The 25,134-nt window shown below is 43.1% G+C and overlaps 2 protein-coding genes across 2 annotated transcripts; one reads left to right on the top strand and one right to left on the bottom strand.

The window, feature by feature from the left end:
- The first annotated feature begins 9,106 nt into the window (after positions 1 to 9,106).
- Positions 9,107 to 18,542, top strand: SYNGR2 (synaptogyrin 2). The gene is made up of 4 exons (XM_063293322.1): positions 9,107 to 9,286; positions 10,985 to 11,222; positions 12,861 to 13,000; positions 13,503 to 18,542. The coding sequence occupies exons 1-4, from the start codon at positions 9,182 to 9,184 to the stop codon at positions 13,698 to 13,700; spliced, it is 681 nt and encodes a 226-aa protein (XP_063149392.1). The 5' UTR covers positions 9,107 to 9,181; the 3' UTR covers positions 13,701 to 18,542.
- TK1 (thymidine kinase 1) lies at positions 16,778 to 20,507 on the bottom strand. The gene is given in 8 exon segments (XM_063293323.1): positions 16,778 to 16,960; positions 16,995 to 17,078; positions 17,081 to 17,206; positions 17,289 to 17,378; positions 18,275 to 18,368; positions 19,360 to 19,473; positions 20,275 to 20,306; positions 20,442 to 20,507. Coding segments are annotated over 8 exon segments (789 nt in total).
- Between the last annotated feature and the right edge of the window lie 4,627 nt (positions 20,508 to 25,134).

Consider the following 25,134-nt stretch of genomic DNA (forward strand, 5'->3'; position numbering starts at 1 on the left):
ACAAAATTAAACTCTGGATTAATAATAGGATCTTGGAAGCCTAGAAAAGATGGCAAGGAAGTTAGGGCAATTTGCCCTTTGATAAATTGGTGATTGGTCAAACCAGTTAATGGAAATCATTTTGTGAATGGACAAGCCTTCATCACAACTTTTTTTGTTTTGTTTTTTGAATGCACGTGACATGCTCTTAAAAATTGCCCTTTGGCCAAATTGGTTGGGAATCCCTGTTATAGCCTTTATGGAAGTAACCAAGTTGTTGCTTTATAGATGTTGTTAAGTTACCTTCATGATTGGCTTTGCAGGTTAAGCAACATCTGTAGGACAATAAGTTGCTCATCCTTGTACAGGGCTAATAATCTTTATACCATTAATCAAGCTGGTGAGTAAGGCAAGGGAGACCTCTAGAGGCCAGTTATCTACAAAGGTTGTTAAAAACAATGAAGGGCAAGCTTTCTTTTGTGTAATACAAATATGGGGTGGTGTATGTTAATGATTAACTGTTTTTAAATGCATGGGAAATTTATACCTGTGTAATGACTAGCACTGAAGTTGAGCTAAATAATATATCCAGCAGGCACAATTCCCAAGGCCACATTCAAATTAGATAGAAACTCAGTATGAGGGACGATAGGACTGTAGATCCAGGAGAAGATTCTCAAGAATGTATCCTTCATCTTCCCATCTCATCTAATGCCAATCTTTTTATCTGCCCAAGTTGCCCATTTTTCTTCTAGAAAACATAGGGAATTTTGGCTCTGGCGTCCACTCCTGTTTCACCTAGAGATTCCTGCTCTTCATCAACATTCCAGCCACACTGTTGGTCAAAGGCTTCATATTGCTTCTTGATGCAGTTGTCTTTTACAAGAATTTGGTACAGGTGAGTTCTATGTCTCTTCTGGAGCATAAGCCTTAAGTGCTTCACTTGGATTCACCCCTACACTAACGTTTAGAGTCTGTGTGCATGAATTACAGTTATGGCACCAGTCATTCTTTCTGGCAACACTTCCAGAGTATCTTCACTGGGGAAGTAAGTCAGTAGAAGATATCGTTTAGAGAGAACTGCATCATGGGGGCTAAGAAGGTATGGCAGAGACCAACTTCACCAAGTTGCCTTTTAATAAATTGGTGTTCTATGACTAGCCAGACCCACTATAAACAATTATTTTCTGAAGAGCAATCTTTCCCTGTAGCAACCCTTTTTGATCAGGTATTCTCAGAATTACAGGTAAGTCAACCAACTCAAAAAAGTTGGGAACTCTGGCTTAGAGACTAGAGATGGGAATACCCCTGGAATGCTGAAAAGGGATTTGTGAAGAAATAGCTTAAGGCAAAATAGAATTTTCCTTGGTTCTCTAAGCTGTGCATAAAATTATACAACTCTGTCCCAAACAATTTGAAGCAGACCTAGGAGAATGTGTCCCTTGTGCTAATGCTGTATTCCAATCTTCCCATGGATCTTGTGTCATTTCCTTGTAAGCATATTTTGTAAAATCAGACATTCTTAATTAGTCATTCCTGACTTGGGCCAAAGAAAGGAGAATTAGGTTCTATAAGAATAATAAAGAATAATTCTTATTCCTTGGAGGATGCTACCCAGCATGACAAAGGGTTATGCTTCTTATTGTTCTGGTATTTTTTCCAACTTAGAATATTACACAACTTGTTACCTGAAGGTGTTATGATCACATATGCTTGTAGAACTGCCCTCTTCATTGTGTGCTTAAAGCTGTAGAATAAACAGTTCCACTACAGGCTTCATTGCAGAAACGATAGATGACTCTTTCTCTTGGCAGATAGGTCTAGCAGAGCAAACTTGGCATGTACAGAACCAACAGCAGACCTACTTAGTAGTTGAACATTTTTCTTCTGCCTGCTAATCAATAGTATCCTCTTGCTATTAAGGGCTGCTGCTTTCTGTTTCACTCTCTAATTGTTCCCTGGCAGGCCCAATCTTTAATCAGGGTAAGGGTTAGGCTGGAGCTGTAAGTGGCTGTGTCCAAATCTGGACCAAAAGTGTGTTTTCTCCAGAGTCCCTAATTGGTAGAGCTAGTGATTCCTGCTAGAATATAGGGATTTGGGAAAGACTGGAGTTCGACTGCAGTAGCAAGAGGTCATGCTCTGAAGCAGTACAGTAGTAAAACAGAAATCTAATGTACATCACTTTATATTTAGTTTTATTGAGTTTAACAGGATGCATTCATTTCATAAGAAATGGTCATTTTGCAGATAGTGACACTGTTATCTTGGGTTTTGAGTTGGATTTTCATTAGAAACATGCCTAGAGTTAGGAAACTGTAATGAAAGAGGGTTTATAACTCTCTTCTCCATATGTATTAAATTCATCTCTGTATTTTTAGCAGGATGATTACAGTCTCGGCACCAAGTCAGTATTTGTCAGCAAAAACCACCAGATTATAGCTTAGTGTGAAATATGAACCATTATGGTTAATTCAACATCATTTAAAAAGAATGGCTTAGCACAATGTAGGAATCTAGCATCTAAGCAGTGGCATTTTGCCACTTCCACAGCATTTGCACCTTCCCAGTCCCACCTGAGACAATTTAAAGCTGCCATGTGATCATTTGTACTTTATCCAGCCTTGAAACACTGAGACCATGTATAAGCCAGTCAGTGGTTGCTCCAGCTGATCACTAGGACAATGCAAAGGCAGTGTTCAGTAGTGTCTTACTCCCTGAGCTTCCACGGGAGGAACAAATATCTCCTCTACATGAAAAGGAAATAAAATAAATTGTCAAAGTTCCTCCCTTTTCCTTTTGCTTTGATGGGGAAGCTGTTGTAAAAAGGAAACACCTAAACCATTTTGCCACATTCCTCTTCTGCATTTAAAAGCCTCAGAAGGGAAAGGATAGCCTATCACTAATGTAACTCAGCTAGATAATAAAAATGAAAATACCATCTAAAATGTGTTGTGGAATATTTGGACTCTGGTTGGGCAGATACTACTAAGTTGGCTGAGGCAGGGACTTACTCAGTTATTTAGGAAGAATTTGAGTGTGAATCTCGAAGTAAACAATGGTTTATCATTACTGTTCTTAAGCAGGACATTAGTTTTATCTAGAAAGCAGAAAGTTAGTTGCCTTCGGTGCAGAGACATGGTCTATAAAGCATCTGTCTAGTTGTTCGGGTTTTTTTGTTTTGTTTTTTAATTAGACCAGCCTTTCTAAACTTTTTTGACCCTGGAGGAACCTTTGAAATATTTTTCAGGCCTCGGGGAACCTCTCCACATTCAGGCTCAAATACAGGACAGAAGTTACCAAATGATTATATTCGTTTCATGGGTAGGCCTGTAGATATGCACTGACAGTGTTCTTAAACTAAAAATAAAGAATGAAACTTACCTCTCTAATGTGAAGTTGCCTGAATTTGAAATATTTTTTTGAATAAATCGTGATCCTCCAGGGAACCCCTAGTGACCCCTCACGGAACCCTAGGGTGCCACGGAACCCTGGTTGAGAACCTGAATTAGACAATAGCTGTGTGGCCACTCAGACAACTGATTTTTTCCCCAGCATTTTTCTTCTGTTGATGTTTCATTTTTTTACCTGCTTAGTTGATTCCATTTCTCACTGCAGTTTGAAAGTTACTTCTTGCTTTGACCAAAAGAAAAGTCCTGTTTGATTTTGGATACCATCTTCTGTCTCTGAAATTGTGATACTTTTTTTGAATGAGAGGCAAACTAGTTCTACAATTATATTGCACGTGCTACGCTTTCTTTGAATGTAAAGTCTGGGTATTAAATTTTTAGATTATAATTGTGCATTTAATAAATGCCAGTAATTTTCTCCTTCTGCTTCCTTCCAGCCATTTTTTTCTCTTGTTCTGCTTCCACATGTAGTGTTGGGAAACTCAGTGGATAGGAAATGTACAAAATTGCTCTCTTTGGTTCCCTGACTATATTGGTCTGTGTCTTTCGTATCAGTGTTTCCCATAGGTAAGGTAAAATATTATAAACAATTCTAACTAAATGTGCAACCTGGTTTCCTTGATTGTTGGCCTACCACAGTGGAAAGCAGGCAAAGGTCCCTTTTATTTATGGGCATGTCCATCATTCCTTTGGACCTATTAGGCAAGAGATCTTTATTTGGCCATCCTGCCAAGAATACAAGCAATAGTAGCATAAGAACGTAAACCATAATATTAAAAACCATAGTGACAGCCGAAGCCTTGTCTTATTCTGTTTCTACAGTGAAAACTTGGTATCTACAAGAAGGCCAGAAGCAGGGGATGAGGGTCATAGCACTCTCCCACTTTGTCTGCCCGGTGACTGGACGGTTGATGTTTAACCATCATTAATGATAGATACAGATAAGAGGTAACCTATCTCATGTGAAATTGACTAACCCCCTTTTAAAGCTGTTTGCTGATGGATTTTGCCACATTTTGTGTTAGCAGAGTTCATTGTCTTAACTATGCACAGTGTGAAGAAGTACTTGGTTGTGTTTCTTTGGAATCCCCTTAATTCTTTTTAATCAAATGACCTTGATTCCAGAATTATGAAAGAGGTGCTGTCTCCACATCATATAGAATTTTATACCCCCCTTGTTTGCCATTTTTCTAAACTGAGGGCCTCAAAGGTCGTAACATTTTCAATTAGCCAAGTTGCTCCAGCTCCCTGATCATTCTGGATGTCCTTTTCTAAAGCTTTAGCATATCTGCAATATTATTTTTGAGGTGTGACCATTGGGGCAGTACCCAGCACCCCGAGAGTCACATCTCAGATTAACAATTACTTTGAGGGGGTTCCCTTTTTGATCTCTTTATTAATATTCCTAACATTCAATGCAGAGAATTTTGTAGAGGATTAAAGTATGTGCTTTCAATGAGATAGTGATAGAAACCTGCGACTTGCGGTGGGTCATTTACAGAGACATAGGCCTAATTTGCAGGTTAGACTTGCCCTTTATGCATTTTTTTCTCTTCCCTGGCTATAGGCTAAGCATTCATCCTCTGCACTGGCTCAGCAGCTTGGCAAACAAGAAGTTCCAGGGCCACATAATGTTCAAAGTACTGTAGTGGCTCAAATACTCATGTGGATTCAGACAGACATCTCTCCAATTCTGCCATTGCTTTGCTGTGTCATACTAAATAAAAAATGGACAATGTGCATATGTTCAAGGGGATCTGGGTTATGGATCCAGAAGATGACAAGATTCTGGTTACAGGAGGCTGATGGGAGTCAGAGATTAAAGTACCATTTCTGTCACTGGTTGGCAGCCAGACTTTGGTTTACATTGTATGGGGTTTTTATTTTATACACTTCAGCTATTGGGCGATATATAACTCTGATACATAATCCCTGTGGAATATGTTGCCCCCAGAGGTGAGGCAGGCCCCCACTCTCCCAGCCTTCCAAAAGAGAATGAAGACCTGGCTTTGCCACCTCGCTTGGGGCGGGGGCGGGTAATCAATCGTGGGGGTGGTTAGTGCCTTGAAGAGGCCCTGGGGAATTATATGTATTTAAGATCTTTTGATTCACCATCTTGGATTTTATATTTTATATTTATATGAAGAATTTTGTTTTTATTGTATTTTAATCTAGTTATTTTATTGTAAACTGCCCAGTGTCGCTCTTAGTGAGATGGGCAGTGACAAAATATGAAATATATATAAACTAAATTTATCAGAGAGACCATCCTCCCTATCAGAAGCAATCTGGATGTTCAGATACAGGGGAGAAGACTTGCATCCCTTTAAAATAGCACCCCACCCCCGGCAGATTCTATTTTGCAACCAGATAAGAAAATGCCCTTCTATAGTAATTGTTAACATGTAGAGCTACACAGTGCTTTGGATTCAGTTCCAAAAAGGTACTTTGAAGAGAGTGAAAGTTGCAGATTTAGTACCTATAGGCAACTCTTAAGAATAGCTGTCTTTTCTGGGATCACATGGCAGCCACACCATCTCAAGAAAAGATGTGACTGTTTTAAAGATTTGCAGACACTAGATTAATGCTCTCATGTGCTCAAAATCTGCTAGCATCTGAAGCAGTATTCCCACTTCATTCTAGTAGTATTGAGACATCAGTAGGTGGGTTATAAATCCTGAAGATCTGGGCAGGTATCTCAACAGCTGGTGGCAGTGCTGTGCATTATATATGAAAAGTAGGTAGTTGGGAATTGTTGAATCTGGCTGGATCCCAGGAATGTGAAGAAAGTGTGTCTGGGGTGGGGGGCTATAGCTGGATTCCCAAGGGAGAGCTAGTAACAGCGTGAGTTTTACTATTCCCAAACACATACTGCTGGTATCACCTACAACAGATTACTCGACCCCCACCCCCATCTTCAAGATAATAGATGACAAAGCATTACAGATTTTATATACCATGGTGCTGTGATACCATTGGCTTTTATACTAGTACATGTAATGACATTCATGCACAGGGCCATGTCATGGTCTAAGGAAGATGACTAGTGTTGTCAGGGCATGGTTCTACCTTGGTAAGCTGCAATTGATGACAAAGTCTGTTTTTTGGTAAGTTATATAGCTGCAAATTCTCTAACACCAACTGCTTTTTTCACAATTCAAACCTGAATATCTCTAAAATTTGTTTTTTCATGGTGATATCCTTAAACTGACACTTTTGTTTCACTATCTATTCATACAGGGAAGTAAAAACTAAATGCAGGAACTATTGGCATCTGCGTGATGGTTTCTCCTTTTCTTCCACAGCCTTGTCCTTGCACTTTACACTTCAAAACACAGGCAAATAGACAAAGCATTAAAGACTCAAGAGGCAACATGTACAGTGAGCAATCCTGATAATTTTGTAGAAGGATGTTGGATGGCATGCGTTAATATCCACAATGGAATTGATTACCTTTGATGGGAAGATTTGTTTTGACATGTATTTAATGTAATGTGGCCCCTCTTTTCTTGGAGCCATGAAAAACCATGAACCTCTTTTCTTAATTTTGTGTGTCTAGGAAAAGTGATATTTAGTGAAGAAAGTGGAGTTCTGGTGGGATTCCCCTAAATCTGATGTAAAAGATCTCTCAGAGAAAGGAAGTGTGAGAAGCTGGGGGCAGAGCTGCAGGATGATAGAGCAAGAAAATGTTCTGTCTTCTGAGGAGCGCAAAACCCACAAAATAGTACAGATAAACTATTTTAACTAGAGAAGGCAGAAAATGACTAGACATGAGGCTGGAAGACCTCACTTGACCAGAGCATAACCTGACTCCTGGATCCACTCAATCTTATTTTATGGCACATCATACAAGTCATGGTTTAAATAAGTTTTATTAATGAACCACATGTGTTAGATTTCTAAACTGCTGCATAATCATAATGGATCTAAAACACTGAATCAGTTACAACAGCTTGAACTCAAAACTGATTCCAACAAGTCTCAGGACTTTTCCCTACTACTGAGTTGGTGGGAACAGAAAGCTATACCTAGCATGAAATCTGCTGTCGTCTTTGCTGATTTGCCTCTATTACCTCTGTTTCAAGTCACTGCAGGCCCCTGATTTCCCTCTAAGGTGATGAGAGCCAAAGACTAACAGATTTTACATAACTTAAGGTAGCCTTCAGCACTATCAGAATAAGGAGAACATTGTTTCAACAATGGTACAGCTAAGGGCAATTCATGAAATGGAGCCAAGATGAAGGCCATGTCATAGGAACATGGCAGAAAAAATATGTCGGCGTGTTTGTGAGAGTTGGGTGCAAGTGGGGAAAAGCCATCAGCTATACAATTTGGTTCAAATGAGTCAAAATCACTTCTGCAGAGTTTGGAAAATCAGTGTATTTCAGATTAGTAACAGAAATCAAGATAAGTGTATCTCATTGGATTAACAGTGCTAGAATTGCTCAGGGTTAAACTTGCTATGTGCTCAGTATCTTTCCTTTATTGTATTTAATATTTTAAAAATTCAATATTTCTTTTTTTCATGGTGGCCCTGATTCAAATTATGTCATTCAAACCCTGACAGGTTCTGCTAAAAATTTTTCCACCCTGAATAGGCTCTTCAGAGAAAGAGCAAAAATCCTCAATCTGTATCCTGCTTTTCTTTCAATATAACAGGCCACATTTCATTCATTCATTCAGTTTGGGTGCTGCCCAACTCCAACTCTCTCTGGGCAGCTCACAACACTAGAATAATACAAGAACAACAAAATACAAGAAATAACCAGAGCAGTACAAAAGTAACTACAAAATATTTGTAAGAGGGCAATCCAAACAACAAAGCAAACATAAAACATCACAAATGGGAATCCCACCCATCCTACCTCAGGGTTTTCAAGGCCCGCCAGAACATCTTCAGGGTGGGAGCTGCAAGGGTCTCAGGGTGGACCTCACTCCAGAGGGCAGCCACCGCTAGAAAGAGAGCAGGCTTCCTGGCTCCAGAAAGATGACACTGTCTAGTTGAGGGGATGTGGAGCATGACCACTCTGCCAGATCATACCAGATGGGCAGAAACCATGAGAGGTAGGTGGTCCTTCAAATAGCCAGGCCTTATGCTATACAAGGCTTTATAGGTAAGAGCTACTACCCTGAATTGCACCCAGAAGCCCATTGGCAACTGGTGCTTTACATAGGGGTGCCATGTGGGCGTTACATTAAATTCACATTTTATTAATTTTAAAAATATTTTTAATTTAGTGTGTTTAGTGTTATGCTAATGGATGTTTTGCTTTCTTTGATAGTTTGGCTGGGTGTGCAGTCACTCCAGTAGCGATTTTTTTTTCTTCCTAGCGTTTTTCCCGCAGGTGCAGGATCCGCTTTTTCGGGTCAATCGAAAAAGTAGCTATTATGCTTACCCAAATGCAATCTAGAAATTTGCCCGAATTCAGGAGACTGGACGAGAAGCTAATTTTTGCCTTGGTATTGTCCCCAACCAGGCTTGCGCGGCATCATCATCTTTCCAAATGGGTCTAAACTTGAACCGCATCGGGAAAGTCATTACACGTGTAAAGACGGACCACACGGTCTTCCTTTCTTAATGAGGGGGAGAGAGAATGCGAACTGCTTTGAGGCGGGCAGAAGTCCAAGCCTGGACCCCGGTCTCTCTCGGCAAGCACGCGCTACCTTGCCTCCAGCGTCCCGGGCAGGGTCTCCTCCCAAAGGGCGGGGCTTGTGAACGCTCAACACAAGTTTGGGCGAGGCGGCCATAGAGAGTTCCGGGTCGGGACAATCGCGGAAAGCAGCGTCCGAGAGTTATGGAGAGTGGCGGAGGCGCCTACGGAGCCGCTAAAGCGGGCGGCACGTTTGACCCGTGGCGTTTCTTGCACCAGCCACAGGTCATTGCACGCATTTTGAGCGCGGTGAGTGGCTCAGGTTGGTCCGGCCCGGAGTAGCTTGAAACGACAATGGGTTGCTGGAGACTGATTCGCTTCTTCTCTTTTCCCTCCCTCGCGGGCGCGCGGGGAGTGGGTCCGCTCACCTGACCTCGGCTCGGGTGTGGACGAGGGCGCGTGACGTGGCCGGGGTGCCGCCAGGTTAGGTGTTCCGGGAGCAGCTGAGGGGGGACCACTAGAGGGGTGTCTGCTTACTACCGTGTACCTAGAAGGGAAGTAGCCTGGGCGTAGCAGTGCAGAGTCATGCGACGCTGTTAGAAGCGGAGGCCCCTGCTAGTACCCGAGCTGGAGGAATGGCCAGGCTGTTCACAGGTGGGGATAATTGCTTTATTTCAGGTCTCCCTTCGGGGCCTCGCTTTTCCAAAATCGCGGCGGCGGCGGCGAGCCACTTTGGAAAGTAACGGCCGATTCGGGCCGGTGATAAATTCTTGCCCTTTGCATTGCAGAGCAGACGCGCGTGTTGTGACACCCGCCTGGCAGGGCTCTTTCGGGTCCTTGAGGAGGTGACGAAGGGTCGCTGCTTTGCTTCAGACTGGGCAGTTCGGCCGGATGAAATTCCTCCGTTTGTATCGAATGTTGTTTGTGAGGCAGCCTAGTCATATGGACGTCAGCTGAGGGACCACGGGCCGCGCGAGGGGGCTGGCTTCCTTACCGGCTAACGAGAGGATGACCGGCATATAAGCACGACCATGGATCCGCGCTGCCTTGTTTTTAGCGCCCAGCCCTGCCCTGCAAAGAACGTGGCAATCCCCTGCGCATGGGCAGCGACTATAGATTTAGGAAAATAAAGTCTAGGTACCCATAAAAAGATAAAGACCCAGTCAAGTCGAGCTCGATCCATCCCTCTGGTTTTCTTGGCCAAAATAGCTGGTTCGCAGCTGTCTGTTGACTCTCCTATACTCTTACATTCTTTTAACAGCGAAGCCTGATGAGTGGGTGGCCTGAGATCCTGGGAAATTTGAATTAGTTAAAGACTTAAAGTAATTTATTCTGTGGCTTTAAAAAACGTTTAGAAGATTCTATCATTTTCTTCAAAAAATTGTACTGCAAGTCAATCCTTCTGTGCACAAAACATCTGCTATGCTGATTTGGCTTGAGAAGCATCTGCTTGGGGGAAGAAGGGGTGTGCTTGCTTACTGACCTGTGATAAGCTTTTAGTTTGTAGTCTGGGGGCCTAGTTTGAATCCCATTGTTTTTTAACAGGAAACCTGGAAACTGTTTTAAGGTAGAGTTTCTTGTGTTTGTGGAGAGAAAGGTGAGAACATTTCTGTGAACACTGAAGGGGAATAACTCCGTTCAGGGAATTGCTTGAATAGCAGAGCTAGCTGATTACTGCGTTTTATCATTGGACCATGAGCCTGTGTTTTGTTTTAAATTCTTCTGTTACTTATTTTTCTTTTTATCAATCTTTATTTTATGGCCATATTATTAGCCCGCCTAGAGCCTTTGAGGATTGGGCAGCATACAAATAAAGTGTGCATATATTGCAGGTTGGCTTCTTGCGCTTGAGTAATGCTGCGCATGAGTATTAGAGTTCGGAACTCGGTGGGATCTGTTAGTAACTTGATAAGTTAAAGTGGTTAAAATGTGCTTTCCCTGGGTTCCCCCATTGCCCTGGAAAGTGTTAGTACTAATATTTTCCCTTTCCCTTTTATAATTTTGCAGGTGTTTGCACTCATTGTCTTCTCCTGCATCATTGCGGAAGGTTACACCAACACCCACGCTTCTGACAATCTTTACTGCATCTTTAATCATAATGAGGATGCCTGTCGTTATGGTATCGGCATTGGCGTGGTTGCCTTCCTGGCTTGTGTATTTTTCTTTATGGTTGACATCTACTTCCCACAGATCAGCAACGCCACTGATCGCAAGTACCTTGTTATGGCCGACTTAGCCTTCTCAGGTATGTTCCTGGGAGATGTGGTCTCAGGCAAGGCCCTGGGGAGAACAGCTGAGTTCTGTCCACATTCTCTCTTTTCTCTTCCTTCACTTCCAGACTTGGGCAGCATTTTCCCTTTGGGTTCCCATTCCCTTGCATGTGCATGTGTAATTGCTCAGATCTTTTGGAATAGTGGCCTCTAAGGTTTGCTTTGTGAGAGTGCAAAGTGGCTTTAGGGAGATGACCTCAATCTGAGTGCTTCTTCATGTGCATAATGCTGAAGGATAAGAGACCATAGAATTGGAGCCTGTTCTCTGGTTTAAGCCTTTGTGTCTTATGCCTTGAATAAAAAGTCAGTATAGGTAATCCTCACTTACTGACTGCAACTGCAACTGGGACTGGCAACTCTGTCACTAAGTGATGCAGTCATAAAGTGAAAAGTCATGTGACAGCGCTTAGTGTCAGTTCTGGTTATTGTCATGAAGCAAATGACCTGTGGTCATTGAGCACAATATCACGTGACCTTGACTTGTGACTTCCTGCAGGCTTCCCCATTGATTTTGCTTGTCAGAAGCTGGCTGTGAAGGTTGCAAATGGTGATCACGTGACCATGGGGCACTGCGACTGTTGTAAATGTGTGTTGGTTGCCAAGCACCCGAATCACGATTGCGTGACCAGGGGGACACTGCAACAGCCACAATTTCAAGGCCCGGTCATAAATCTCCTTTTTCAGCACCGTAGTAACTTCAAACAGTCACTGAATGAGCAGTTGGTAAGCAAGGATTACCTGTAGTTGCTTTACCAGGGTTGCAAGACAGTAATACTTCCAACTTAGGAAAACGTTGGGCTCCCTTTCCATCCTGGGCCTTGATTGTGAAACAAAACTTGAGTTAAATCTTAAATTAAAAATAAATTTTGTTGTTGCAAGTAGATGCCTATCTCACCCAGCCCAATGTCCTTATTGGGTAAAGGAAAGCCATTATCATGGTCCTAGCTACAATAGAAAGTGCAGGCTGATCCAGACACGAGTCCATCTAAACATCTTGGACTACAGTCCTCATCAGTCTCTGCAATCATTGCCAGTGAATTCTGGGGTATCTAGTCCAAAGCATTTGGAGGGTATCAAGTTGTCTAATGCCTGTTAGGCAACTAACAGAGTTAGAATGAAGCCTGCCCATGTTCTAGGCCAGGGTTTCTCAACTAGGGTTCCATGGAGCCCTAGGGTTCTGTAAGAGATCACCTGGGATTCCCTGGGAGATCACAATTCATTTAAAAAAATATTTCAAATTTGGGCAACTTCATATTAAAGAGGTAAGTTTCAGTCTTTATTTTTAGTTTAAGAACACTGTTAATGTATATATACAGGCCTACCCATGAAACAAATAGAATAATTTTGTACCTTTGGGCCTATATTTGAACCTCAATGTGCAGGGGTTCCTCAAGGCCTGAAAAAATATTTCAAGGTTTCCTCCAGGGTCAAAAGGTTGAGGAAGTCTGCTCTAAGCCATTTGTCAAATGTAGCAATACTGACTTGCACACCAAAAGAAGAGCATCGGAATAGGGTTAATGTACTGTAATCTTTCATAACTAACTATGGTAAAATGTTACTGTATCATGTAATCTATAAGTATATGGTTAAGTGTTCCCTTTTCTTCTGTCCAGGTCTTTGGACATTTTTGTGGTTTATTGGCTTCTGTGTGCTGACAAACCAGTGGGCATCAACAAAGCCCGAAGATGTAAAAATTGGAGCTGATTCTGCCCGTGCGTCGATTGCCTTCAGTTTCTTCTCCATTTTTTCATGGGTGAGTAGGAGCTTCTTCCTCTGTCTCAAGAAAACCCAGGGATGAATATTGTCAGCCCAGGAAGATCAAGCAGCTTAAAGGCTTATTTTGCCTGGGGGGGGAATAGGATACGAAACTGGTAATTCCTTTGCTGTTTCATTAAGAAACTGAGCACAGAACCAGAGAATAACTAATTCAAATCTGTCATTCGCATAGCCTTCTAATTGCATGAGGAACAGGGAAGTTATTCTGCTTTATAGAAGGGCTGTGATAAAATATCCCTTGTGGAAGGAATCCCAGGGAAACAAATGCATCCAGGTGCCTTTTACAATAGAAGTGGCTTGGTGAGAGGTAACTTTTTCAGTCTGATTCCTTAAGCAGCAGTGTGGCACAATTAATTAAAAGTGATGGTGTATTTACTGACCACTGTGCTGAATTTTGAAGAAGGTACTTGCTTCTCTGGCAAGCAAATCTTCATGGGCAGGTTCCTACTATTCCTACTAATAACTGTTCCTCTCCATAGGGATTCCTGATTGCCTTTGCACTTCAGCATTACCGTATGGGCGTCCAAGATTTTGACCACAGTTACATTGACCCAGCTCCAGGTCCTGTGCCTCCATACTCCAGTTACCCCAATGTCAGTCATGAGAGCTACCAGCAGCCACCCTTCACTCGCACTCCAGAGAACTCTGAAGGCTACCAGCCTCCACCTGTGTACTGATTGCTACTAACACTGTTCAAAGCAGCTGGCAGGGATAGCCACCCTAGTGCAATGTATTCATTTATTGGGGTGGGAACTGTGTCTACTGTGAAACGTAAGGGTGCCGCAACCAAGAGGGTGTGTTGTGCATGTATATGTATTGGGTTCTGGGATATTCTGTCATTTTAAACTATTTCCAAAACTTGCTTCTTGCAGAAAAAGCTTTCTTTCGAGGGCACAGGAAGCTTGCTTTCTGTCCTGTGTGTGACTTGCAAGGAATTATTAATTGCTGAAGTGGCATTGACTGCTTGGTTTTCTTGCCGCTGCAGCTAACTCTGCTGCTTGCTGAAAATAGCTAGAGGCATTCTGCAGGAAAGGAAGACTGCACTTCTACTGTACTTGCCCCAGTGGAATCCTTGCTGCTGCTGTTCAAGTGGCAATCTGCCCAGTGCTGTTACACCTGTGCCTTGGTGTGCTTGCTGATTTTGACCATTCCAGGCCCCAGATGGGTCTGGTGCTCCTGTGGCTGTGGTGCTGCCCTTCTACACTAATACATCTGCAGTGCTTTCCTTCTGTCATTTCAGCTGCTGATACCAAAGCCAATTAAAAGTGTTTGTAGATAAAGCTTTGGACATTCTGCATTAGTGATTCAATTGGATTTACCTATCTCATACCTTTTCTTTGGTTCAAAGTGGGAAGGACCTGGCTCCTTGAAGCCTGTGAGACCTGTTCTAGTAGTGACCTACAGGTCCTCAATAATTTACTAAAGGAAGATAAACTCACCTTTACAAAGCTTCCCTAAATCACTAACAGTAGGAATGTGCATGAAATGGAAAATAGGTTGTTTTGAACCTTTGTATTCTAGAAGCTCAGAACCTTTGGATAGGCAGAAGCAATAGCCACAATACTTGTTCTGCATTTTGATCAAAGCAAAATCCAGAGGATTTTTCAGGCAAATGGAGTAATAGGCATGTTGCCCTTCTTCCCCCCGCCCCTGGCTTGGGCACTAGCCGCCCTTTGAGTGCCCACTCTTCTTTCCCTCCTCTCAACTACAGTCAGTGCCAAAGCATGGCATGTCCCATCACCTCACTTGCCCTGATCTTCCCAGCATCTCACATCCCCTGCCCCAAAGCACTGCAGATCCCCCCCACAATCTTTGCAGTACCTTCCCTTCCTCCCTGATGTGACTGCCAGCCTCTGCATGTGGCACCTCTTACCCCATCCCAAACCATCTATATTTCAGTCCACACCTGGAACAAAACAGACCCCATTTTAGTGTATATACAGACCAAAACATCCAAAATTGGTGTATTTGAGTTCAGGCCCCTAAAAATGGCTGTTCTGTACACCAAATGTTTTACACATCCCCATTAACAAGCATTTCAGATAATGGCCTTTTTGTATCCATAGCCTGTGGCTGTTGACACTGCTGTTTCCTAATTGCCAAACTTCGTGCATTTAGTCTCACAAATGCTGCAGTCTTTGGGCGTGAAGTGTTTAAAATCTTTTGTCGTAGTAGAAGCTACATTATTTGCATCCCTTAGAATGTATGAATTTTGCTGTACCCTTCTATAATTTTAGGGGAGAGGATGAATACTTTGATTCAGAGGGATTAATAGCTGGGCAAGGGTATACTGTCTATAGAAAAACAGTGGAGTTTTTAAACAGCATGAGACCTTTTAGGCTAGCCTTTATTGCCTGAGCTGCTTTTTGTCTGGAAAAAACAACACACTAGTAGTTTATATGCCTGGATTTATATTCCTTATGTAGTTTTTGTGTGAAGATAATCTGTACTGTTTAGAAATAGCTAGGGTAAGACTATTGGCAGTAGTTAGTTTTAAGCTTCCCAGGGAAAACGATTTTGGCACTTTCAGCTTTAACTCCCCTTCACTGAATGTCATACATATAACCTTTTCCCTGCTAGTGGCTCTAAGTCACTTTATTATTATTAGGGCAATATAATGCCTGTTACAGCAACACAAAGTGGCTGGATAACTCTAGAAGACATTTTAAGTCAACAGTGAGGATCTTGTCATGCTGAACTGTTTAAGATTAGCTGCATAGCTATCTGGTACTATCTTTTGCAGTAAAATTAATCTCACTTTAAGTTTTATTTGTAAGGTCTAAATAAAACGTAAAAGTGAGATTTTTATTTATTCAATGCATCATTAGTTAAAATCAACCCTTCAATTACCACTGCAGAAGACAGTACCCCTTCTGCTCCTGAGAGAACAGAAGCAGGACACTCTGAGGACGTTTCCAGTGCAAAAGGATTAAATTTACTCAAATAGAGGAAGTGCTGATATTCATCACAGCAGTAAAACCAAAATGCTAGACAGTATACTAGAAAGTACATAAAGCAGGAATATATTATATAAACAATGACTGATATATTAGTAGCCAGTTTAATAAATTAGGAAAGCAAAAGTTGTAGAAAATAGATTTAAGTCAATAATGCAAGGAGTCAAATCTCTACACAGAAAGGTTAGACAGCAATTAAAGGCCTGATACACTTTCTCCAGCCCTTACAATTATTCTGTAAGTTAGCAAGTCTCTACAGCTACTTTGCATATCCCAGATGTTTAATTACAGGCAGATACAGAGTACCAAATATGTATTTTGTTCAGTTAGCCTATTCAGTCTTTAAAGCCCAACAGCCTGCTCCACTGTCAGCAAACTACCTATTGAATAAAGTAAGGATTTCCACCACCCCCCAAAAAACCTGATTTCATGGATTTGGAGAAATGATGTTTCAGTTTCATAGTGCAACCCGCTGTTAATAAATGTCGCCTACCTCAGCTATTGTGGCCGTTAAAACTCTGAATTAAACCGTTTGGGGAAGTTTTGTGCAAGAGGAAATGCCACTAATGACATTACAAAATCTTCCCCCTAGAGACTAAAGAACCAGTGCATCAGTCTGCAGCTCTTAGCATAGAACATCCACATTCATAGCATGTTACAGTATCCTCAAGCGTTGTTGCTCCTCATAAAAACAACTCTTTCTGGTGTCTTGGAGGAACATCAGTTTAACAATATAAAGAAGGCCAGGATTGTTTCTCTTAAATCCACCTAGGAATTGGATCCCTTGCTTCCTTTCTTTAATTAGATGGACTCCATTGCATGATCTGATGGGTAGACAAGACTTTTCTGGAGGTATTAATGTTCAGCTGTTTATTCCCACCTGGTAGGTTCTCTTTGTTTTCAGATGTCAACTGTTGGTTCTTGAAATAGCAGGCCCGGCAGACTGAGTGATATTTGTCTGCCCCTCCTATTACTTCCACCTAGTAGGATAAGGAGGAAATTTAAAAGTAAAACATTCTGCTGTTCTTGATCCATAACAGGCACACTTCTCACACAGGTAGATGGGAATCCTTTAAAGAAAGGGAAAGCTCTAACTGCAGTCTTACCTCTTTCTCTGTTCCCAGCCTTTTTGTATAAGAGGCCTCACGATAACACTCCATACAAACAGCGTTTAGTTTCACCACACACTCTGCTAAGGGGACTAGCTGTAAGATGTTCCCAAAAGCCTGCAGTGAAACCATGAGATACTTTGTAGATCTGGGGCATAAACTATCCAGGAAATACAATTAGGAATTTAAAGTAATTTACCTTCCTCTGAAACGTTCCATCAAGGGCTGCCACAATGACAGTTTTCCCTTCATTGGCCATTGTCTCACAAAACTCAATTATATCTGGAAACTAATTGGGAAAATTAAAAATGCACCGTTCCTTCATACCACAGTCTTAGAAACGATGTCTGGGACACCATCATTTTGTTATGAATAAAGTTAGTGATGTTCTTCCCAAAAGCTAAGAATTCTGCTGCTGAAGATCTATTTAGTTCACCATTCTGTTCCGACTGGTACATCAAATGCCTCTAGGAAGCTCACAAGCAGGACAGGAGGTCAACACAGCCTCCCACTGATCTTCCCCAGCAATTAGTATTTCAGATTACTAAAGGTACTTGTATAAGTTATCCCCCATAAACAGCTCTAATCCTCTTTTAAATATTTCCCTTTTTTTGCAATTCTATCATTCAGCTTAATTTCTAGGTCTTACAGTTCAAAAGAATGAACTTGCACACTTCTACATTATCCCCCCATTCAACCTCTTTCTTACCAAAAGAGAGCCAAATTGTATACATCTGAGGGGTTTGTGTGCTTTTTTTAACCCTATGATGCTCTTTTTGAGATGAATTGATCAAAATTCTACTTGTACTTCCAAGTCTGGTTGCACTCTCAATTTGTTTATAGATTATGACATTAGAAGCATTTATACGGTATTCATAGCACAATCTTAACCATTTGCTAAGAACCAAGTCCTACTGAGTTTACTGGGGCTTACCTGCCAGGCTAAGCAGGCATAGGACTGAATTTTAACTATTCACATTTAAAATCAAGGCAAGAGAATATAAGGATCTATCATATTGTCACTGTTGCTCAATATGTCTTCTCAGAAGTAATCTCAATGAACAAAATGGGTCTTACCCTACATAAGCGTGTATAGAATTACGATCCAAACCTCTGTTAAGCATGGAAACAATTATTAGTACTTGACAGTTCATTTAAACGTTCAGGTGTAATATAAAAACTTACAAACTGGCCTTCATCAATGCCAACCACAGCAGAATTGAGAGCCTCCTGCTGTACATCTTTGAGGTAACAAGCTGACATGGCCTCCATGGTGTTTCTGTGCAGAAAAACAGTAAGTATCTGTTGCAGGGTAAAAACCTATTTAAGGGTAATTATTTCCAAATGCCAAATCCTGCAGATTCTCTTTTAAGACAGTTCTTTGAATCCTAAATACCATGTGATAGCAAACATTTCACTGAAGATAGTTTCAAATAAAAGATGTAGAAAAATGGTTTATCTCCCTGAAATTGTCTATTTATATAGAAAATAGATAATGATGTTTTCTGTAAAGATAAAGTTTGAGGTTCTGAAGGATTCAACCAATATGATGAATTAGGGGATCACAATTTTAGCTCATTTAACTTTCAGAAGAACAAAACTTATATAAAGAAGTGTATTTGGTTATAGCTGACTGAATCAAAGTTTGGGATGATTTTTCTCACAAGAAGGATTTCATGATGAAAACATAACTGCACACAGAAGGGCCCTGGGCTGTTAGTTAGCATTTAACTAACAAAACCTTTTATATTATTCCTGCAATTTTGTTCCTTCTCCCCAAAGTGACAGGTACCATTTCATATTTGCATTTGAGGAGAAATATTGAGCTGTGTGTAAACCAGTCCAATTTATAGGTATAACAAAATAGTTACACATCACTGCCCAAGATTGGGAAAGTTACTATGTAAGGAAATGAACTTGCCTTATTTTTGTGAGGCAAAAAGTTTTTTCTATCCACAAGTATTAATAATTTTGTATGCTTTTCTACTATCTGTAAGTTCCTTTTCTGATTCTCTAAAAGTTTATATTATGCTAAGACATATATGAAGCTTCACTCTACAGTTTTAAGGCCAGCGTAGTTTGTCAGATATATTGTATGTATCCCAATTGCAGTTTCTTGAAGATGATAAAACAAAATCCACAAGCAGTCAATGATATTACAGTACAAGACATATGAACCCTGCTTTCCTGAACAACCAAGAAGTATATTACTGTAAAATGTTTTCCCCAAGTGGTAAACTATTATTTTGTTGCCCATACTATGTTTTCACCTGTCATGTGTGGAGACTCCATTGACGCAATAGCGTGTGTCTTTAGCATACTTGACTAGAAGACATTTATACTGTGCAATTTGAAACCGACGGACTCGGCGCATCAGTTCGGTGCTACAAAACAAGAATTAAGATTCTGTTGTGACAAATGCTATTCAGAAAAAGCCAAAGCACTCCTCATAAAAAGTAACATCTTTTTTATTCTATCATGGATTAAAGCCTCTTGTATACAAAGCGCTCATGTTTGATAATTTGGGTCATATAGCTTCAAGGTAATTGAGCATCTAAGCCCTTGGATAATACACTACCCCAAGATACCAAAGCTACGCTATTTCCAGTTTAGATACTGTATCAGAAATAGAAGAAATGGTAGTTAATTTATGGCCCTACTTATTCCAGCCTTCTCCAGTGTGGTACTGGAATTATATTAAAGCTTAAACTCCTAGAATTCTTAGCCAAAAAATTGAAAGAATAAGACAGTGCTACTCTTGTACAAAGCCAGCTGGGTGACCTTGAGCCAGTCATTCCCTCTCAGCCCTAGGAAGGAGGCAAGGGCAAACCACTTATGAAATCTTGCCAAGAAAACTGCAGGGACTTGTCCAGGCAGTCTCTGAGGATTGGACAGCATTGAACAGATTAAAAAAAACAACTCTTGTATATATTTTAATACATGTCTAACCTATTATCTCAGCCATACATTTAAGCCCTGGTCCACTGAGGCAAGGAGAAGCATGGGCCTAGCTGAAAATAACCAGCCCTGCAGACTGTCTTGCTCTTGTGCAGATATGCCCCACCCAGCAATTTCTCTCACCTGAAGATCCCATCTTCTTTTCTAGCCATCTTAGAGCAGCATGCCAGAGTCAAGCATCTAGATACCAGTGCAAGCTATTTTTTTAAATATCTTCAAATTCATACCTTTTTCCAGAGAACATGGGTCCAAAGATGACCTGCGATAAGAAGAAAAATATTGAGCAGTCTGTTTGCAGACTAGCTTCTCACATCCTACGTGAGCCCCTTTTCTCCCTAACTTCAAACCTATCCACCCCTTAACTATAATACCATAATTTCAAACTCTCATATACCTGTATCTGGCCGCGGGCCTTGTGCGGGGATCCTGGTTGCATTCCCGGTATCATCAGGCAATTCATAACACCCACTGCGTCCCACCAATTACTCCGTTCCAGAGTAGAATTCCCGAAAGGCGGTTTTTTCAGGCGCGCGCGCCGCTTTTGTCTTCCAGGGTAACTGGCCAATCGGCACGGTTCCCTCCAGTCAGCGGATCTTGAAAAAAGAACTTCTCTGAGTTTTGGCCAATCACTGACAAGGCGGGACATTTTTTTTCTATGAAAGTACTCATCGAGATTCCTACTAGAAGGTCTGTAAGCGAACTTCGAGCATGTTCTGCAAAGCAAGCAAGGGGGAAGGGAAGAAGGACATATCGGGACTATGTCTATTGCTGTTAATGCTTTTCAGGCTGAGCATCTTCCTGCTTTTGTTGCAACATCTTCTGCTTTAAGGGATCTTTTGGCAAGGCAATGGAAGGTTAAAAAAAAACAAAGCAAATGATTCATTCAGCCTCTCCAGCCGGTTGTCTAACGGATAACTTGAGATTACAACTGGTTTTGTCATAAAATTTGGAAAGCACTATCTTGAGGAAGGCTGTCAGTATGGGGCATGATATTTACACCTGCTTCTTTAGGAATTGAGGATTGATGTGCATATTCATTCAGAGATGGAGCTTCAGGTAATTCAATGTCACAGTGCTAAGCTGGAAAGAATTAACTGGGAGAAAGATATCAATTATGCCTGCAGCTTAAATAATAAAAGTATAGGCAACTGAATTATCACAGTTATAAACACCAAGCATGCAGTTTGCATATACTGAGTACATTAAATCTCTCATGAGAGAAATGAATGGAAAAATAGAATCAAATCTACACTATGTACTTGATCTGTTGCCAGAATGGGCCACTCTGCTCCCTGAGTGCAGGAACAGGTGATGTTGTCCTCCTCTCACTCCCACGTCCACTGCAAATGCACCCCGGACCCTTGTTTTCCAACTTTGGCTCAAAACTGCTGTTTTTCCAGCCTGAGCCGTCTTAAGCCCTTCAGGGCAGGTGGTCTCCAGTGCTCAGTTCTGTTCTAGGAGCAGCCCCATCTCCAAGGGGCTGCAGGGCCTAGCACAGCCCCTCCCCTCCAGCAGCTGGTCACCGCCCTGGGCGGCTATTTCACCCTGGGCTGCTGGACTGCAATGTTCTCTGCTGGTCAGCAGTGGCTGTTCTTTACAATCCTGAGGTTGAGTCAATGAACCGTCCTCAACCACAGAGGCTCCTGCTCCATTCAAGCCTTACATCTCCCAGCGAGACCCTTTCGGTTTGAAGGAAGCAGATTCCCCTTGCTTTCCCTACCCACCGTACTGCAAAGCTTCCCTTCCCTTTATTTTAAACATTTATTTTGCAGCTAGGAACAGTACTACTTTGTTTCCATGAAACTGAATTATCAGTTCTTCCTTGATGCAACATTTCTATGGACCTAAAGAGGAAGGTAGAAATGAACGAACAACCTGTTCCCTATTGTTTTGATTACAGGTCGTCCTTGGATTACAATCACTAGTTCAGCAACTGTTCAAAGTTACAATGGTGCTGAACAAGGGGGTCTTATGACCGGTCCTTGGAGTTCCAGCTGTCACAGCATCTGTGTGGTCATGTGATCCCGATCTGGGCACTTGGTGCCTAGCTTATGATTACAACGTTGCAGGGAGCCACAGTCATCTGACTGCAATTTCCAAAGTTCCCTGACTTCCCACAAGCAAGGTTAATGGGGAAGCCAGCAGGAAGTTGGAAGTCGCTCCCATGCCTGCCACTTTTTTGCCTGCCTTCTCTCCATAGTGCCTGCCCGTGGCACTCCCCTACTCCCTGTGGCACCCACACACTCCCCACACTCCATAATGCCTGCCCGTGGGGCCCCCCTCTCCAACTTCAGCTCTCACCCACCAGCCTGCTTGCCTGGAACTCCTGCCTCTTCCTGCTTAATGACCCATGCAGTCCTGGGATTATGATGGCAACAGGGACTGCTGGGATTGCCATCGTTAAGCAATGCAATCATGTGACATTGTGCTTTAATAACTGCATTGCTTCGCAACGGAAGTTCTGGTCCCAATTGCCATCATAACCCAAGGACTACCTGTATTGTACCATAAGAGCTACTATGGTACCATAATGGAAAAAAAAGACAGGGTATGTGTTGGAGTCAAGAGAGGTAAATAGGAAGGAGGTATGAAGGCATCCATGTGTACAATCATCTGCAAAAGCAAAAGAAAGGCACTGGGACTAGTGAGGAGGAAATAACCCCAAAAGGGTAAAGGCAGACACTAGTAAACCGGTTCACAGAGCAGCCAGCCAGCAAGGCTGGCCTTCCCTGCGTAGAAGAGCAAGAACAGGGGAATGACCAGTCAGGTCTTGTGGTGGCCATGGTCTGGATGGAGCACCAGCCTGGCCCTACCACCAACCCATTGCAATCCCAAAATTGTTTCTGCCTGTCGTACCAGATCAGGCAGGGTGGGCATGTTCCAGGCCCCCTCAGTGAAACAGTGCCATCATGCAGGGCCCAGGCCATCCAGATCTCCAGGGGGAGAGGCTGTGTCAGGCTCTGCCTGCTACTCAATAAGACACAGACGCCAATTTAGGAGAAATCAGGTTCTGAGTTTATTCAAGTATAGTGCATGCCTAGTTAAAGCTGAGAGTGGAGGGAGCGCGCCGGTCCGGGATTTAAATAGCCCACGCCGGTCAGCGCTCCCCCTTCCCTCTGTTGTGCAATTCCCCGAGCCCCAAATGCCCCATTGCCGGTGGGTGAGGGGTCGCGGGGCCCCTGCTGGTGCCCCGGGCGTATTGCTTAATCTTTCTCCGGCCGGTGATGACTTTAAGCTGGGCGATGATCTTCTGCGCTTCCGTTGACAGCTCCGGGCGTGCCTTGTGCTCAGGCGTTGTCAGTTTTGCCCTTTGCAACAATGTATCTTCTTGATTGGATCTTTCCAGCTGGAGTCGTTACTTTGTTGCCGGTGTCTGTTGCCTGTCTTTGTGCGTTGCTTGCATATCTCTTAATCCCTTGCCCCTGCTTCCTTGGTATTGTTATGTGTGCCGTTGTGCTGACACAATCAGCTCAACGGTGCTCATGACATACTGCCCCCCTTCCAAATGGTTAACCCGTGGGTTTGTCGGGGTAAGCAGTGTGGAACGTGCGAATTAGGTCCAGTGCTTTGACGTGTCATGCGGCGACCCATTCTGGGTGGGGGAAGTGTTTCCACTTCACCAGGTAGTGTAGGGTGCCCTGCTGCCGGCACGAGTCGAGCACTTCTTTTACTTCAAAATGTTGCTGGCCATCTATCATTACCAGGGGGGGGTAGGGGCGTGTTGGGATGCCATCGGGAGGTACTTGCCGGCTTTAAAAGGCTACAGTGAAATACTGGGTGAAGTCTCTTTAAATTGTGTGGCAGTTCTAGGCGTGCTGTGACCGGGTTAACTATTTGTGTTACCCGGAACGGCCCAATGTACTTCGGGCCCAGTTTCTTCGAGGGTTGGGGCGATTTTATGAATTTGGTAGAGAGATAGACCATATCTCCTACCTGGAATGTCGGTTGCTGGCGCCGGTGCTTGTCTGCTTGTTCTTTGTAGGCTGACTGTGCTTCTTTCAGCGCTGCTGTGATTACTGGCCACGATTCTGCTATCTTCTGTCCCCAGTCATCAGCGCCCGGGGGGGGCGGGGGTTGCGGCAGCTCTGGGATGGGGGCGAACTCGCGACCTGATACCACCTCGAACGGGGTTTTCCCCGTGCTCGTGTGAATGGCGTTATTGTAGGCGACTTCCGCGAATGGGAGAAGATCGACCCAGTCATCCTGGTGGTAATTGATGTACGAGCGGAGGAATTGTTCTAGCGTGGCATTGAGGATCTCCGTGGCTCCGTCCGTCTGGGGATGCCAGGCTGTGGATAGGGCTTGTTGTGTCCCGATCAGTTTTAAAAAAGCCCGCCAAAACTTTGAGGTGAATTGTGTGCCCCTGTCGGTCACCAAGCGTACAGGACATCCGTGTAACCTGTACACGTGTACGAGGAAGAGTTTAGCCAGTTGTTGGGCAGACGGGATTGCTGCACAGGGGATGAAATGTGCCTGTTTGGAGAAGTAGTCTTTCACCACCCAGATGGTTGTTTTCTTTTGGCTGGGTGGTAAATCGACTATAAAATCCATGGAGATCTCCTCCCATGGCCGGGAGGGCTCCGCCACCGCTTGCAGCAGTCCCTGGGGTTTTCCCGGTGGCCGTTTGGCCATCGCGCACACCGAGCAAGATGCGATGTATGCCTTGATGTCCCGTCTCAATGAGGGCCACCAGAACTGCTTTCGTGTTAGGTGCAGGGTCTTTAAAAATCCAAACTGTCCCGCCTGCTTGCTGTCATGCGATCTGTTGAGGATCGCGTGGCGCTGCGAGTCTGGGACGTATAGTCTGCCTTCTCCCCATGCTAAGTCTTGCTCCATTGTCACCTTGTCAGGGTTGGCCAAGACCCAGGGGTTGGATTTGAGAGCGGCGGTGAGGTCTGCGCGTATCCCCCCTGGTAGTTGCGGTCGGCGCCATCTGTTAGCTGGTTGGCTTGCTGTCGTTTGTGTCGTGGGGGTGGGCTGTCTCCGTGCGCTGCTCCGAGTGGTCGCTGTCATCCCCAGCTGGGAAGCGGATAGTACGGTCCCTACCATATCTGGGATGGGCTCCTCGTCTTGGGGCAGTCGGGAGA

This window comes from Candoia aspera, chromosome 2 (genome assembly GCF_035149785.1).
Source record: "Candoia aspera isolate rCanAsp1 chromosome 2, rCanAsp1.hap2, whole genome shotgun sequence".
Lineage (NCBI taxonomy): Eukaryota > Metazoa > Chordata > Lepidosauria > Squamata > Boidae > Candoia > Candoia aspera.

What these genes read in the sequence shown, in the direction of transcription:
- SYNGR2 (XM_063293322.1), top strand. Translation starts at nt 9,182, where the DNA reads ATGGAGAGTGGCGGAGGCGCCTACGGAGCCGCTAAAGCGGGCGGCACG. An exon ending in GGCCGACTTAGCCTTCTCAG is followed by an intron (nt 11,223 to 12,860) that starts GTATGTTCCTGG and finishes TCTTCTGTCCAG; the next exon opens with GTCTTTGGACATTTTTGTGG. An exon ending in TCTTCTCCATTTTTTCATGG is followed by an intron (nt 13,001 to 13,502) that starts GTGAGTAGGAGC and finishes TCCTCTCCATAG; the next exon opens with GGATTCCTGATTGCCTTTGC.